The sequence below is a fragment of the Quercus robur genome, chromosome 1, assembly GCF_932294415.1.
Source record: "Quercus robur chromosome 1, dhQueRobu3.1, whole genome shotgun sequence".
Lineage (NCBI taxonomy): Eukaryota > Viridiplantae > Streptophyta > Magnoliopsida > Fagales > Fagaceae > Quercus > Quercus robur.
In genome coordinates, this window is record NC_065534.1 from 18941442 (window position 1) to 18958352 (window position 16911).

General features: G+C 37.8%; 3 protein-coding genes across 3 annotated transcripts; 2 read left to right on the forward strand and 1 right to left on the reverse strand.

Moving 5' to 3' along the window:
• Positions 1-2025: 2025 nt before the first annotated feature.
• Positions 2026-3377, forward strand: LOC126727870 (protein ALP1-like). Its single transcript, XM_050433796.1, has 4 exons — positions 2026-2153; positions 2457-2520; positions 2609-2834; positions 2917-3377. The coding sequence occupies exons 1-4, from the start codon at positions 2026-2028 to the stop codon at positions 3375-3377; spliced, it is 879 nt and encodes a 292-aa protein (XP_050289753.1).
• A 190-nt stretch (positions 3378-3567) lies between these two features.
• LOC126727952 (uncharacterized protein At2g29880-like) lies at positions 3568-4403 on the forward strand. The gene is made up of 2 exons (XM_050433871.1): positions 3568-3912; positions 4068-4403. Exons 1-2 carry the CDS (start codon positions 3568-3570, stop codon positions 4401-4403), a joined length of 681 nt encoding a protein of 226 aa, XP_050289828.1.
• A 4689-nt stretch (positions 4404-9092) lies between these two features.
• Positions 9093-11908, reverse strand: LOC126724201 (G-type lectin S-receptor-like serine/threonine-protein kinase RLK1). The gene has a single exon (XM_050428633.1). It carries the CDS (start codon positions 11729-11731, stop codon positions 9317-9319), a length of 2415 nt encoding a protein of 804 aa, XP_050284590.1. The 5' UTR covers positions 11732-11908; the 3' UTR covers positions 9093-9316.
• Between the last annotated feature and the right edge of the window lie 5003 nt (positions 11909-16911).

Genomic DNA, 16911 nt, shown 5'->3' on the forward strand with positions numbered 1-16911 from the left:
TTACACTGTAGATTTGTAAGTGATCTAATAGCTAAAAAAATATCATTAAATACTATTACTTTTCATCTCATTCATAATTAATACTATTATTTTTTCTCTCTCTCCTTATTTATTGTTTTTTGCTTCATTAGAGGGCACACTACCATTTTTAACAACTTACATTTCTAAACTTGAAAAAAAATAAACTATACAAGAAAAATATCTAAGATAGATAATCATTGAGAAATAGAATGGTCAAGTAACTTCAACTAAGTACTTGGAAATAGTAGTTCATTTTTTATTTGATTGATTGAGAAGAACAAGTTCATTTTCAATTACGCTCTGTTTGTTTCATTGGAAAACTATCTATATAGATAGTTTTTCACATTTTCCAGTGTTTGGTAGCATAAAAAAAAAATTAGTCAACGGAAAACTATCTTTAGTAAATGGAAAACCCTAATAAAAACAAGGCTTATTTTCTATGGGATGTTTTCCAAATTTTTTTTTTGGAAAACAATCTTTCTCTCACGCATCACATCTTCTATAAATATTATTTTTTTTTTCTTTACCCTCTGTAGCCAAGGGAAACAACTATTTTGGCACCTCTGTCTCACAGTCTCACGGTAAGTTCTCAGTTTTCTCCCTTCTCTTTGCTTTTTCTCTCCTCTCATATTCTCACTGTCTCTCCCCCTCTGGTCTCTCCTCTTTTCAGTTTTCACAGATCTCTCTCTATCTGTCTCTCACGGTCAACAACTCTTCCTTGCAGTATTCCCATGGTAAGGTTCTTGATTTCAATTATGCTCACACGGTTTACTATCCAGATCTTCAATGGTAGCCATTATTCAATTATACGTCACTGTAATTATTGTCAAACGTTTTGTATACAAAAACATCAGAAATCACGTCAGAAATAAACCTGTGATTTAATGACTAGTTGGCTATTGGCACGTATCTTTTCTATATATTCAGGCCTATGTGTCCAGCCATGATAGAGATATAGAAGAGGTTTTATCTATATATATTTTCATGTTAGTCATATTAGAATCCTCTCTCAATGTCTAGGGAATTAAAATTATTAAAGAGTTTTGTTGTTGTTGTTGTTGTTTTCGTTAGGAGAAATACTCTGTTTCTCGGTCCAGAAACAGAGTGTTTGTAAGCCAGTCAAAACGTGGTCCAAAAATAGAGTGTTTTTAAGGGCAAATGTCCCTCCTTCACCATCTATTACCTTGTCAATTTTTAGCCTCTAATAACAAACTCAATAGTTATTGTTTCTAGCAAGGGTGGCTGCACATACATTTCAGGGGGTTCAAATGAACCCCCTGGCTTGAAAAAAAAAATGTATATATATAATATATTGCTTTACTAATTTAATACTTTTAAAAATATTTTTGCACACTTTATTTTAAATCTTACACACTCTGATCACATATCAATTTATCTCACAATCAAACAACAACTTATTGTATTATTTATGGAAGGATGAGTGTGGTTGTGTGAGTTAATAGTTATACAGTGCAAGTGGAATTGAGTTTTTTTTATTTTATTTTTTTTTATTTAGTTTAAAATATTTTTATAAAAAATGACAAATATATAACCACAATTGCATAAAAATAAAAATATTATACAAATTTAACAAAATAAAATGGTCATACTTATATTGACTATAGATAATGAGAACTGATAATAAACTATCATGAGACGATTTCAAAATATGAAAACTCGTAGAAGAAAATTGTAAAATTTCATGTATTTGTGTGTTTTTGTTTTCAATAATTCAATATATTCAATTTTTTTTTTCTAAATTAAATTTTTGTTTAATTTAAGTTTCTTAATGACCTCCCTAGAAAAAATTCCTAGAGCCGCCATTGGTTTCTAGTATTTATGGAGTGATGATGTTGTTACCTTATAGTTTAGTCTCATCAAACTTAAAGTGTTCATTTTTTTTTATGAAGTGATTTCTTTAGGTACCTGTATATATGAATGCTTTCTTTAAGTACACATTTAATTTATACTCATCATTTTTTTTTTTTTTTTTTGGAAATATAGATGGATAACCCATCACTTCTTGCTGCCATAATGGGGGCAGCTACATCTGTTATTGCTTTGGGTGTTGTTCTTTTGAAAGGACTAAGATCTAGAAGAGTTATGCCTAGAGAACCTCATGTTAATCGAGAGTATGAAAGAGAGACATATATGAATGATATTCTTTGTAGAGGTGATATGCGTTGTCTCCATCATATAAGGATGAGACCCATTGCTCTTTATGTGCTATGCAAAATTTTGAGCGAGAATAATCTACTTTAAGATACCATTCATATGTCCATTAAAGAACAAGTGTTAATTTTTTTACACACTATTGGACATGATGTGAGGTTTCGAGTTGTTGGTGGGAGGTTTTATAGATCAGTTGAGACACTGCATCGATACTTTAGGCATGTCCTTAGAGCTATTTTGCAATTATACAAACACATGATTAGAGAGCCTGACAAAGATACACCTTTGGAGATAAGAAATAGCAGCAAGTTTAACTCCTATTTTAAGGTAAATTCCATAGGCTTTTATTTTCCCCTGTTTTTTTATATACATATAAAGATATAAGATAAATGTAACTTATATTGGTCGTAATTAGGATCGTGTGGGAGCTATTGATGGAACTCATGTTCGTGCATCTGTTCCAATTCAAATACAAGGAAGGTTTCGCGGCAGAAAGGATGGAACAACACAAAATGTCCTCGCTGCTGCTACCTTTGACTTAAAATTCACTTATGTATTAGCTGGTTGGGAAGGAAGTGCACATGATTCACGTGTCTTAAATGATGCACTCTCTAGGCCAAGGGGATTAAAAATTTCTGAAGGTATTATAGGAATAGAAAGTGATTTTATTATGGATAGTAGCTTTTGGAGTGATTTTTTTTCCTTTTGACTATGAACGTGTAGGTAAATATTATCTTGGTGATGCTGGTTATGGAGTTCGGAAAGGAATTATATCCCCTTATCACGGTGTTCGTTACCATTTGAAAGAGTTTAGTGATAACCCGCCAAGAAATGACAACGAATTATTCAATCTTCGCCATTCTTCTTTATGCACTAGCATTGAGCATTGTTTTGGGGTTTTGAAGAAACGTTTCCATGTGTTAGATGCAGAACCTTTTTGGTCATTCCCAACACAAGTGGATGTAGTCTTAGCTTGTTGCATAATTCACAATCATATAATAGGAGTTGACCCTTTAGACTCAATTATGAACAATGGGCTTTGTGGTAGTCCACTTGCAAATGACAGTACAAGTAGAAGAGTCCAACAATCACAAAGGGAAGTCCAAGAAGAAAATAGAGAATGGGTTCAAACACGGGATAATATTTGTCGTAAAATGTGGGAGGATTATAATGCTATGGAGTGATTTCATACTCTTTATATTATTTGGTTGTGTAATGGATTTTTTTTGGTTTCATATTATCAAGACTTTTATGTTACAATTATTTTTTGTTTGGCATGCACACCCCCAGTTCATATTTTGTATTGAATATTATTTATATTCTTCTTTCATTTTGTCTCATTTTTCTTGTGAATATCATTGTAATAGAATTGCAATGGGAAATAAAAAGGATACTCAGAAGGTCAAGGACACCAAGACCAACTTTAGGTGGTCACAATCAAGGCAGAATTTATTACTTGAGATACTTGCAGATGAGGCTCTTCATGTAAACAAGCAATCCAACACATTTAAACATGCATCATATGCTAAAGTAGCTGAAGCAATTACTGAGAAATTTATGATTGAATGTACTCCAAAGCATGTGGAACATCGTTTTAAAACACTTAAAACCAATTGGAATACAATTGCATTACTTCGTAATAAGAAAAGCAGGTTTGGATGGAATGATGATTTGAAAATGATCACCTGTGATAGGATAGTGTATGATGAAGAAGTCGAGGTAAGAAACTTTTATTATTTTTATTTTATAGGTAGAAACTTTTTAGTTTATATCATTGTAAAGTTTAAAATTTTTCATTATTCTTATTGCTCTCATATTAGTTTTAGGCTCTATTCCTTTTTTTTTTAATTGTTTCTTTTCCTTTCTTTACACAGGCACATCCAAATCATGCACAATTTCTAAACAAGAAAATTGAGATGTTTGATGAGATGGCTTTGGTTGTGGGTAAGGATATGGCTACAGGAGGTTTTTCCAAGGGAGTAGGTGATATAGGTGTAGAAGCGTTGGATGACTCACCTTCGCTTGTTGATGCTGATGTTGATGACATATCCAAAAAGAAGCAAGTTGATCCCTCACATGTGGCCTCAAGTGAAACAAGGTCTCACAGGAAACGAAGTCATGCTACTATGATTGAAGATGCTGTTTACCAAGATTTGTCCATACAACTTGGTAAGGTTGCTTCTGCAATAGAAAAGATTTCTGAAAATTAGCTAAATTTTGGCAGTCTTTATGAAGAAGTTATGAAGATGGATGGATTTGAAGAAAATATAATTGCGTCTGCATTTGACCATTTGAATGGGGATGAAAAACAAGCAAGGTCATTCATGTTGAAAAATGACAAGCTTCGTAGACAATGGTTGCAGAACTTCTTTGACAACTATTTAAGCCAATTTTGATTATGTAGGTGCATTTTTGTTAGAATTTATGCTTTTCTATTTGGACAATTTCGCATTTTGGTATTTATTAGACTATTTGGCGTCTAGTTTGTAGGTTTTGAGATCATTATAATGGGTATTGGTTTGCAACTTTTAGTCCTTTTGTTTCATGGGCATGTGGATTTGGAAGCAACTTTTAGTCCTTTTGTTGGCTAAAAATTATTTTAATATGGAATGATTGGTTTGCTATTGTTACTAGTGGATATTGATTGCATAATTTTGGTGGTTAATAGTGTAAGTGCCATGCTCAATCATGACAGGAAGCTGAGAAAGCTATCTGCTACAAAGGTGTGGGATGGTAAAAGTTAAGCACTTCTTGCCACCATGCGTATTTCTATTCACTTGGTATTGATGCTTAGAGTTCTAGAGCCACACAAATTGCAGTGGTATAGCTGCAATGAGATAGTTTTCTAAAAAAATAAGATAGTTTTCCAAAAAAATAAGATAGTTTTCCAAAAAATGTTTGTACATACCAAACACTAGAAAACATTCTCAAGCCCATTTTCAAGGTCGTTACCAAACACTGGAAAATGAGATAGTTTTCCAAAAAATGTTCTCTTGGAAATGACCTATTTTCCAGAAAACATTAATGTTGAAACAAACAGAGCTAACTTTTTTTTTTTTTGAAGAGCTGACTGGAACTAACTTGCTTGTGAATACATTGAATTTTCTCCTTGTGCTTGATTACTTTTTTCTCCCGTGAGATCAATTAGAACCATATTCTTTTTAGTTCAGAAAAGCTATCCAATGGTTTACAGAATCAAATAATCCTCAGCTCTCCATTATAGTTGGTTCCTTATGTAGATCCATATAAGACTTATGAGGTTGTGCACTGACACAATATATTATTGCTTTCTGAATTTAGCAATATTCAGCCAAATGACTCTCTATTATTAGTACTTCTTTGTTTGGTTAACAAAACTTACACATCAAAATAAGAAGGCAAAAACACAACATTAGAGATAGAGGTAGTGTGCCCTTTAGCACGTCTTATTAGTACTTCTTTGTTTGTCTCGTATAGTTTTTATTTTTTCCAAGTATAGAAATGTAAGTTGTTAAAAATGGCAGTGTGCCCTTTAATCAAGTGAAAATAAATAAATAAGGAGAGATAAAATGCTAGTATTAATTACGAATGAGGTGGAAACTAATAGCATTTAATGATATTTTTTTAGCCGTTAGATCTATTACAAATCTATAGTGTAAAAAAGAAGTTACTTTACAAGAGTTACACTAGGTGTAACTTGAACCCATCTCTCTCTCTCTCTCTATATATATATAGATTGTTGCAATCTCTTTGTCCAAATATATTCCAAATAATTTTTTGTGGGCTTGGCAGAAACTCAGTTGGTTCTGAGGATCAAAACTCAATGCACTGATGTTGAAAAGTATAGTAAAAATAAAATTTTCATTCAAAGAAAGAGGAGAAACTCTAGAGACACAAAAAAAATTGAAACTTGCTAATGTGGCAGATTGTTAGCAGTAGGTAATAAAGTTATGTTAGTGGCAGGGTTGTAGTAAAAATTTGTCAACTTAATTGGTGTGAAAAAGTTTTTTTGTTTTTTTTTGTTTTTTGTTTTTGTTTTTGTTTTTTGTATGTAGCATTACTCAAGAAATAGCAAGACTCATTGAATCCGTGAGTTCAAAATTCTACTTTCACAGTTTGCCTTGCCAAAAATCTCTTTTTAAGATGGTTTTCAAAACATTGGCAAATGAGAGCATGAAAAATGTCTCCTTTGTGTGATCCCATATAGTTCAAACTTTTAACTGAATAACCACATCATTCACTATAAAATGATGAGATCCTAATGGTTAGGACCAACCACACAAACATAATTTATATACTAAGGGTCATGCTAACGAGTGCCCTTAGGGCACTCGTTAACAATCCATTTTAGGAAAATTTTCAAGCCGTGTAGTGTTCATTACACACACTTCAATGCACACACTTTTACACAATTGGAAAAACAAATAAATTGTGACTTCAAGTCATGATTTTTAAGTTAGAAATCGTGACTTTAATTGCTTTTTTAATTGTATGTAAAACTGCGTACAACAATATTTATTCTTTCAAGTTTGTCTCGACATCAACCCTTTGTCAACTGTGACTTTTTAGGGAGTTGTTGGGACTTGTTTGGAAATTGTCAAGAATTTTTGGAATTGTCACACGTTGATGAATCAAACCCATGTGCTTTTAAGTTGAATTTGCTAGATTGAGAGCTCGAGGGTTATGTTTGTATGAGTTATTTTTTTCCCATAAATTTAACTTATTTTAACCCAAATTGCAATGGTTTTGTCAAAATTCAATAGATTTTTGAATTTTGGATTTTTTGCTTGTGTGATTGGGTGCACTTTAGTTAAGTGGGACTTTATGCATTACTCTCCTTAACTTTCTCCTAATTCATTAATGAACCCATTTGTACGTTGCTGCTTGATAAATTTCCATAATTTTGAAGTGTCTTTAACTCATTGGGATCCTTTTTGCATATTGTATCATGGACACTTATGAACATTTTAATCTAACATTACTTTCCTATAACTCTTGAGTTATTGCATTTTTTGAAACTAAATTAATTATGTTTGTACGAGCACTTGATTGAATTTGTAATCATGAAATAAATTTTAAATGAGTCATGCGAATTGTTTATATATGGCCACTTATTGGGTAGACAAAGATAGCTGATTTGGATGAAACTTTGTCTTTCAGTAATGAAGAACTTGTTTTTAATCTAAAAGTAATGAACTTGTTATTCTTAACTCTTGGGTCTATATAACTTAAGTGACACAGTCAAAGTCTTTTCCATTCTTTTAGTAACTGATTTATGTATAGGATTCCATTTGCCCCTATAGTTGAAAACTAATGATTGGATCTGTCTACAAAAATTATAGATTTGCTCATAATGATCAAATTATATCCGGTCTATTTCATGCCTCATTTCATAAAGAACCTCAAAGTGGCTCTATTTTATTATATTCCATCCATGTCCCAAATTCCCAATTCCATTCATTTAATATCTTTTTGGCGTTATTAAAGGTATGTTTGGTTAAAGGTGAAATAGAGTGGAAGGAAAACAATAAAGTAGAAATGAATTTGCATGTAATTTGCTAAGGAGGGAGGAAAGAAAATTTTTGGGTGGGCCTAGATATTTTCCACCTGGGCCGCACAAAACTTGTCTCTCGGAAATAGAGAGAAAATAAGCATGGAAAGGATTGTTGAATGTGTAAGACAAAAGTGCCCCACCATTCTGAACAAAAATTTGAACCACCAAGGTTCACGAGCTCCTTGAGTGAACATTTTTTCTTTTCCTCTTGGCTCTTCACTCGGCCACGTTCAAGCCTCTTTCATTTTTTTTTTTTTTTTTTTTTTTTTTGTTTTTTTGCTCATTTGTTTCTTTTCAGTTTTCAAGTCAGTTTTATTTTATTTTAATTTTTTTTTTGGTTAATGAAGTATTCATTCATTCATACACAAAATTTTTAATAAAAATATTACGTGTTACTTCTGTTTTTTTTTTTTTTTTTAAAGGAACATTGTAAATTTTTACCAATTCTATTTTCTATTGTTTTTATTTTTTCTCAACCAAACAAATAAGTCTTTTTATATTTTCACTTTTCTATACTAATTCCAAAAAAAAGTTTTATCTAGGTTATTTCTAGATGATGTATGTGGGCTGCATATAATGCTCATTGACTTTTATGTATGGTCATTGTTGTTCATGCACACCATGTGTTTGCTAAAAAGCCAACTTCGTAATAGGTCCAGTTTTTAAGTGGTTTTCAGGTTTATTGTCTCATATTTTTAGTTTGGATTAGGATGAACTTTGTTTCGGAATCAAGTTCTAATGAGTTCGATTATCATGCACTTCTCATGTACATCTAGGCATTATAGGACTTCTCTCTCTCTCTCTCTCTCTCTCTCTCTCTCTCTCTCATCTTTTGAGTGTTCCTTTCATGCTGGCTTTTTAGGATTGTACGTTGGACTAGTGGCCTAAGAGTTCATGAAATATCACACATAGGGTTGTGCCTTAAATATTGACTGGTCTCAAGGTGCATTATGGCTCCATGTAACCCTCACTGGGCTTTGTCACACTTGTCTCCTCAAGTCTTTGAGTCCTGTGCTTAGTAGCTAGCATAGCCCTCTAACATGGAGTTATTGAACACAAAATTATTTCAGATGCAATATATTGAACCTAATTATCAAAATGTAACATAATCTTTAGGTATCCTTGCCCTCACTAACCCATAGGCTATGGAACACGAACCATCTTAGCTGTCTCTGTTTCATTGCCCAGTCTTTTTCTTATATATGGTGTTTGATCAGCAAATAAATTTCCTGTACGCACAAACACATAAAGAAATAGAAAGAACACAGTGAAAAGGAAAATCACAATATCACAGGACAAGAAACAGCAAACTCATAGAAACTCAAACAACAGACCACACTGTTTAGCAAATCTATGCTTTATAGTTTAAAAAAAAAAATTCCGTAGGAATTTTATTCATTAACAAACTTCTACAGCTACATCTATCTTTACGGCCCTCATCCACCCAAGAGTACATTAACCAATATAACAAAGATCGTTATAAAACAGACCAAAAAACATATTTAACTACAACCAAAAGATCTGATTGCATATTGCAATAGAGAGCAAAGACTAAGACAGACATAGTTATCGTAAATCTTTAATGTTGGATTAACCTGTCCTACTAAACAGAAACGGGCAAGGTGGAACGAGCACTTCAACAACACCCTCAAGCATCTGCGTAACCCTCCTCATGGTAGGTCTAAGAGATGGATCTTCTTGAATACACCAAATGGCAATCATCACATACCTCTCTAGCTTCTCTTTGTCATCCAATTCCTCCACATTATATTCAACTAGAGCATCTAGTGCACCTTCTCTATAGCAGTCATAAGCCCAATCAGTCAAAATTGCTTTTTCTTCCTCAATTTTCTCCATATCTACGCTTCTACGGCAGCAAATTATCTCTAGTAGTATGACACCGTAGCTATAAACATCGACTTTAGGTGTGATTGGCATGTTCCTAAACCATTCGGGTGCAACATACCCTTTCGTTCCTCTGATGTTAGTATGAGTTTTGCTTTGGTTCATTCTCAAAAGTTTTGCCAATCCAAAGTCGGAAATTCGCACATTGTAACAGTTGTCAAGAAGTATGTTTTGAGGCTTTATATCACAATGGATAATTTGGTTGCTGCACTCTTCATGTAAGTACCAAAGGCCTCTTGCAATCCCAACTGCAATATGGATTCTTTGATTCCAACTAGGTTTCAAGTCTCTGAAAAGAAAACTTGCCAAAGTGCCGTTGCTCAAGAACTCATATACCAGTAATCGGTGTAGTCCCTCATCACAGAATCCAAGTAAACGAACAAGATTCTTGTGATGTGTTTGACCGATCACATTCACTTCAGTCTTGAACTCTCTCTCATAATCTTGAACTGAACTATTTAATTTCTTGACTGCCACTAGGACACTAGAACCCATTTCTATAGCTCCTTTGTAAACAACACCAAAAGCTCCCTTACCTAATTCTTCTTTGAAACCATCTGTAGCTTCTACAAGTTCTTTGTAAGTAAAACATCTCAAATTCATCTCCACAGCACCAAAATTTCTCATAGGAGTTTTGAGCTTCTTATTGTAAATAGAGAAAACACCCACACAAATTGCAACAATTAATATAATGTTCACAAACACAGAGCTAGCAAGAAGCGCTGACCACATGAGGATCAAATTGTCATGATTCTTCTTCTTTGTTTCCGGAATTGGCAAACGATGATCCGGAAGTGTAATTGAGTTATTTTTTCTGATTTTCATAAAAGCCTTCCCGCCAATTTTGCTGTTGTCCACTCTCCCATTAGAGAGAGGTAGCTTCTTTTTGTAACAGGTATCACCGTCTTTAAAAACAGCAACGACACACATACAATCATCCATGCAAGACTTGCTGCATTGATCTTCAGTATAAGAGTTCAAGATTGCGTAGTTTTCTGAGTTTATAAAATATGTATTTGTTAGGACTTCAAAATAATAAAGATCTTTTCCAGGACTTAGCTTGTCTTCTTCACAGCCTTGAATGAAGTCTGGTTTGCAGCTGCCATATGGGTCATTTGGATCGAGTAAGGAGTATCCCTTGGGGCATGTACAGATCGGCCTCTTATCAGATCCAAGGGTGCATATGCTATTAAAACCACAAGTGCCACTACCTGCGAATGCAGCACTGGCAACACAAATATTATCCGGCACAGACCAAATTGGAGTCCAGATTCCATTGGCACTGGAATTCTTTGGGTAAGAATATAGCGTGAAAACTCCATCAAAGTTGAGAGTGGCTCTGAAATAGAATTCAGCAGCTGACTCTGGCTTTCCCTGTCTTAGAAGTGTTTGGTTGTCATCTCTCAGAATGTAAATATCGCCTGACTGGTTAAGCACCAGTTGTTTACCAGGATTCGATGGTTGACTAGTACCACTTGAATAATAAAAGTAATCTTGAAGATCCGTGGGCAAGTTTATGGTATTGAGCACAAGATCTTTTTCAGGAATCAACCGTAGTTGGAACCTTCCTTTGGAAAAGTGTGTCTCTGATTGTCGAGAAGAAAGCACCCCTCCAATATCCATATTTTGTGAAGGCAACAAAGTATCTGTGGGATTGTTGAAGCTTTCCCATAGCTTATTAAAGTTGCGATCATGAAGCTCAAAGTTGCCTGTGTCGCTCATAACACCACTGGCTACGGTACGAAGAATGTCATTAGATCTCCATAACTCATCCCCTTGAGGACCAGTAAGTACTAGCCCAAGGTCAGCAGTTAGCTCCACTTTTGATCCCCTCGGTGCAGGAATAGTATCTAGTCTATCTTTAGCAAACCAAACTATGGTTTTATCTGGTACTTTGGCAAACCAAATGGAAAGCAGGAAGAGATCCGTCTGGTTGAGTGGGTGAAATCCAAAAGCAAAATCACCTGAAGGTGATAGCCATGGAGAGCTATTGTTAGTGGCTGTGAGAGAGCTTCCAATGGTAACATTACCATTTTGAGCAATAGAGAAAATTGGTAACAGAATTAGTAAGAAAAGAAGGTGAGGCAGAACAAAATCCATGACTGTCAGAGTGAAATGGTTCAATCAACAAGAATACATGGACCTGACAGGTTTAATTTAATAGCCTATGACGACAGGGAAAGGAAAATGCTCTATTAACAATTTTGCTAAAAAATTGTAATGAAGGTGATGAGGATTTAAACAAACTAATACCGCGTAGCATTTTTCATACACGAATGCTTAAATTGTTTGTTTTGTTTTTGTCTTTATAAATTTATTTGTTAGTGACACAGTGTTTTATAAATTTTATGTAGTTAATTTATAATATGATCCGTTAATCATTAAGTCTAGAGACTAATTACTTTTTACAACTAACTGCGTGGGATTGTAAGTGAGGGGACCGGCCCAAAATAACAGGCTGGCTGGGTCCTAGGCCCGTCCGAGGACGCAGCCCGTCCGAGGAGTCAGCGTGGCCCAAGCAATCCTTATTCAGGCCCACTGGGGCAAAGAAAACATGTCCGAGGAGTAATTTCTCCTCGGATATTGCAAAATCCGGAGCAAAGGTACATCTAAGCCATTATAGTCCATCTTCCAAATACATAAAAAGGAAGGAAACCTGAAATATCTCAGAAAAGGCTGGCACTACCACATTAAATGCATTACAACTACTCGCCTGACCGCATTAATGAGGAGAAGACCCCTGAACAGTGCTACCTTGGCTACCGCAACTCATAAAGAACTGAGAGAGGTGTCTGATGGGACAGGTGCTCAAGTGGGGGTTTGGATGATCAACAAGTGTAAAGCCCAGATGATTGGAAAAGACCTATATAATATGTAAAAGTCCCCCAAGAGAGGAGGACGGAAAAAAGGAGAGAAGACTGGAAAGAAGTCTTACTGCATTGATCTGTATCTATTAACCGAGTTTTTAGCTCTATCATTCCGGGAGGCCTTTCTACACAGTGGCATTTTCGTTCTTGTTTGTGTATTCCCTTAACCCATGCATCAAACTGTTTAAACTAACTGAAATCGAGTTTTTTAGCCCATACTCAACAAAAATTCATTTTGTGGGACCTTTTGGACCAAGACTTGAGCGACAAGGATTGGGTCACCAAATTGTCCACCTACAATTGGCGTTGTCTGTGGGAAGAACTAGAGTGTTGGCAAGTACGACGATTAGGCATGGCAGAATTAGGTCCACACCAGGAGAATCCTCATTAAGCTGACCCTCAACTGACGGAACCTGTTGGCTCTCAACGGCAAAATAATCCTCCCAACCCGGGAACAAATCTAGGCAATGGAGGGAATCATGAGGGAAGCGTACATACTACCCAGACCAGCCAGAGCTATACCCAAATAGGTAGTCGTGCATCCCGAAGGCGAAATGATCATCAGGCCATGCAACGAGAAATAGAAGACCTGAAAAGAAAGTTGCGCCATGCACGGCGAACGCAATCTCCCTCCAGTTCAGATGCGTCCTCTAACAAAGAGGAGGACGTCAGCTACAGACGGAGGTCGAGAACTCCCCTGAGCGAAACTTTTTCTTACGAGAAGGAGGTGCGCCCTGCACGAAGGTATGAGAGCCCATCTAGCAAGAGATTTGATAATGACGCCATGAACAAGGCATTGGATCAGATCTCCAGATCACCCTTCGCGCACAGGATCGAAGGGGCTAAATTACCCTGACGTTTTAATCAACCAACGTTTACCATCTACAACGGCCGAGCAGACCTGGTGGAGCACGTGAGCCAGTTTAACCAAAGAATGGCCATCTACTCCCAAAATAAGGGTCTGATGTGCAAAGTTTTCTCGTCTAGCTTGGGGCCAATGGCAATGAGATGGTTCAATAGCCTAAAGACAAATTCCATAGGCTCCTATAAGCAGCTCACTCAGACTTTTTGTTCTCGCTTTATTACAAATAGCAGAGTCCCTCGACCCTTAAGTTCGTTGTTGTCCTTGTCCATGCGCGAGGGAGAGACCCTAAAGGCATACTCGGATAGGTATTGGGAGATGTATAACGAGTTGGATGAAAACCACGATGATGTTGCTATCAGCACATTCAAAAGTGGTCTCCCCACTGAGCATGGCTTAAGGAAATCTCTCACTGGTAAACCCGTTGCCAACGTTCATCAGTTGATGGATAGGATTGACAAGTACAAAAGGGTGGAAGAAGATCAGCTACAAGGAAAAGGAAAGGAGAAGATCATTCCCCCTAAAAGGAATGATTTCAGGTTGGAACGATATAACCATAACCAGCCGAAGAGAGATTTTTCGAGACAGGCTGGACAAAGCAACATGCAAATGGTTAATCCCGTGTTCAGAGAGCCAGTACAGCAAGTTCTGGAGAAAGTCAAGAATGAACCCTTCTTCAGATGGCCGGGAAAAATGGTTGGGGATCCTTCGAAACGTAACCAGAACCTGTATTGTCACTATCATCAGGACCATGGGCATACCACTGAGGATTGCAGGAATCTATGGAATCACCTAGATCAACTGGTCCGAGAAGGAAAGTTACGTCACCATTTACACCCCTCAAGCGGTCATTTGGGTCAGGCAATGCAAGAGCCTCGAAAAGATGTGTCATTAAGACCTCCGACGGGGACAATACACGTCATCCTCGCCGCTCCAGGAAGAACCGGGTCATTTCCTTCCAGGGTGCTGTCTGTGGCTCGGCTCTCTGCCGAGGATAGGGAAAGAGAATTTAAAAGGTCTAAAAAGGGAAGCTCTTTAATATTAGGATTCTCGGACGAAGATAAGAGGGGAACTATCCAACGTCACGACGATGCCTTAGTGGTTACGCTGAGAATCAGAGGTTTCGATGTGAGGAGGGTACTGGTAGACCCGGGCAGTGCAGTAGAGGTAATGTACCCTGATCTATACAAGGGGCTGAACTTAAGGCCGGAGGATTTGACGGCTTATGACTCTCCCCTTATCAGATTACCCATACAGACCGGCTCAGAGGTGGTAGAGGTGGACTTTATCGTGGTCGATGCCTACTCGCCCTACACAGCAATAGTAGCCAGGCCATGGATCCATGCCCTAGAAGCCGTTTCTTCCTCACTTCACCAAAAGGTAAAATACCTGTCCGGAGGCCAAGTGAAAGAGATTCGTGGAGATCAGGTCATGGCTAGGCAGTGTATGATGGCCGCCATCTCACATTAGTCCAAGGCCGAGTCCTCGGCTCTTGAAAACTTATAGCAACCAGCCACCTCGACAGGGCAAGTCAGTGGGCCAGCTGAGGAGATAAGGTGTGAAAGTTTGGAAAAGTTTATCATTGACAATGACCCAGAGAGATTTTTCCAGGTCAGCTCGGAGTTGCCTCCTCAAGAAAAAGAGGAACTGGTCGGGTTTCTGAGGAGAAATGTTGATGTGTTTGCATAGGACGCTTACGATGCCCCAGGGGTTGACCCTAGTCTCATTTGTCACCACTTGAATGTTAACCCATCTTCCATTCCAAAGAAGCAACCACCCCGATGTCCCTCGAAAGAACATGCCAGTGCCGTTAGAGACGAAGTGACGAAGCTGAAAAAGGCAGGGGCTATCAAAGAAGTCTTTTACCCCGAATGGCTGGCAAATACGGTGGTGGTAAGGAAGAAAACGGGGAAGTGGCGAGTCTGCATGGACTTCACAGACTTGAACAAGGCATGCCCGAAAGACCCGTTCCCGTTGCCTAGAATAGACTGACTGGTAGATGCGACTGTAGGCCACCCTCGAATGAGCTTCTTGGACGCCTTCCAGGGCTATTATCAGATACCTCTGGCATTAGAGGATCAGGAGAAAACAGCGTTCATGACACCCGTCGGAAACTACCACTATAAGGTGATGCCTTTCGGACTAAAGAACGCAGGGTCGACCTACCAAAGGATGATGACCAGAATGTTCGAACCGCAGCTAGGCAAGGTCATTGAAATCTACATAGATGATATGGTGGTAAAAAGCAAGGTGGTGTCCGAGCACGTGAAAGACCTGGAGATCATCTTTGGCGTCTTAAGGGAGCATAAGTTGCGGCTCAATGCTTCCAAGTGTTCATTTGGGGTCGGGTCTGGGAAATTCCTAGGTTATATGGTAACCCACAGAGGAATAGAGGTAAGCCCAGATCAAATCAAGGCGATTAATGGCCTACAGGCTCCTCAGAATTCGAAAGAAGTGCAGAAACTCACTGGCATGATCGCAGCGTTGAACCGGTTCATATCACGATCTGCAGACCGATGCCGACCTTTCTACCTCTTAATAAATAAGTGGAAAGGGTTTGAGTGGTCAGAGGATTGTGTCCTGGCCTTCCAGCAACTCAAAGAATACTTGTTGCGACCACCCATCATGTCTAGCCCTAAGGCGGACGAGGTACTGTTCGCATACATAGCAGTAACCCCTCATGCTGTAAGCTTGGTACTGATATGGGATGATAATGGAATACAGCAACCAGTGTATTACGTAAGTAAATCATTACATGAGACTAAAGTGCACTACTTACCATTGGAGAAAGTAATTCTAGCAGTGGTGCATGCCACGCGAAAACTCCTCCATTACTTTCAGGCACACACGGTCATTGTTCTAACCCAGCTTCCCCTTCGATCGGTGCTCCGAAGCGCCGATTACACGGGAAGGATTGCCATGTGGAGTGCACTTTTGAGGGCCTTTGATATTAAATACATGCCTAGGTCCTCTGTCAAGGGTCAAGTCCTCATGGACCTAGTCGCAGAATTCGTTGAACCCTCTATAGAAACGATAACAGAGAAGGAAGATATGGATGCAAAATCGGTTGGCACAATCTCAGCACGGGAGATCTCGCGTTGGAAAGTCTACGTGGACGGCGCGGCCAACCAAAAAGGATCTGGAATTGGGCTAGTTCTAATATCGCCCGAAGGTATTGCCATTGAAAAATCGCTAAGACTCGGGTTCTCGGCTATGAACAACGAGGCCGAATACGAAGCTTTACTTCAAGGAATGATGATGGTTCAAAAATTGGGAGGAAAGGCAATGGAAGCATTCTCGGACTCCAAATTAGTCGTTGGCCAAGTGATGGATGAGTTAAAACGCCTGCAGTAAGACTTTGAATCCTTTAACTTGACGCATGTTTCTAGAAGTAGGAACACACATGCGGATTCGCTGGCCACTCTTGCCACGTCCTCTGCACATGATCTGCCACGAATGATCCTTGTTGAGGATTTATGCCAGACAAGTTCAACCGGAAGAGACACAGTTCGGATCCATCAGATTAGAAAGAATCCTAGCTGGATGGATCC

Coding starts and splice junctions, on each gene's coding strand:
- LOC126727870 (XM_050433796.1), top strand. CDS start 2,026: ATGGATAACCCATCACTTCTTGCTGCCATAATGGGGGCAGCTACATCT. Junction 2,154..2,456: donor GAACCTCATGTTAATCGAGA/GTATGAAAGAGA, acceptor ACACATGATTAG/AGAGCCTGACAAAGATACAC. Junction 2,835..2,916: donor GGGATTAAAAATTTCTGAAG/GTATTATAGGAA, acceptor ATGAACGTGTAG/GTAAATATTATCTTGGTGAT.
- LOC126727952 (XM_050433871.1), top strand. CDS start 3,568: ATGGGAAATAAAAAGGATACTCAGAAGGTCAAGGACACCAAGACCAAC. Junction 3,913..4,067: donor TGTATGATGAAGAAGTCGAG/GTAAGAAACTTT, acceptor TTCTTTACACAG/GCACATCCAAATCATGCACA.
- LOC126724201 (XM_050428633.1), bottom strand. CDS start 11,731: ATGGATTTTGTTCTGCCTCACCTTCTTTTCTTACTAATTCTGTTACCA.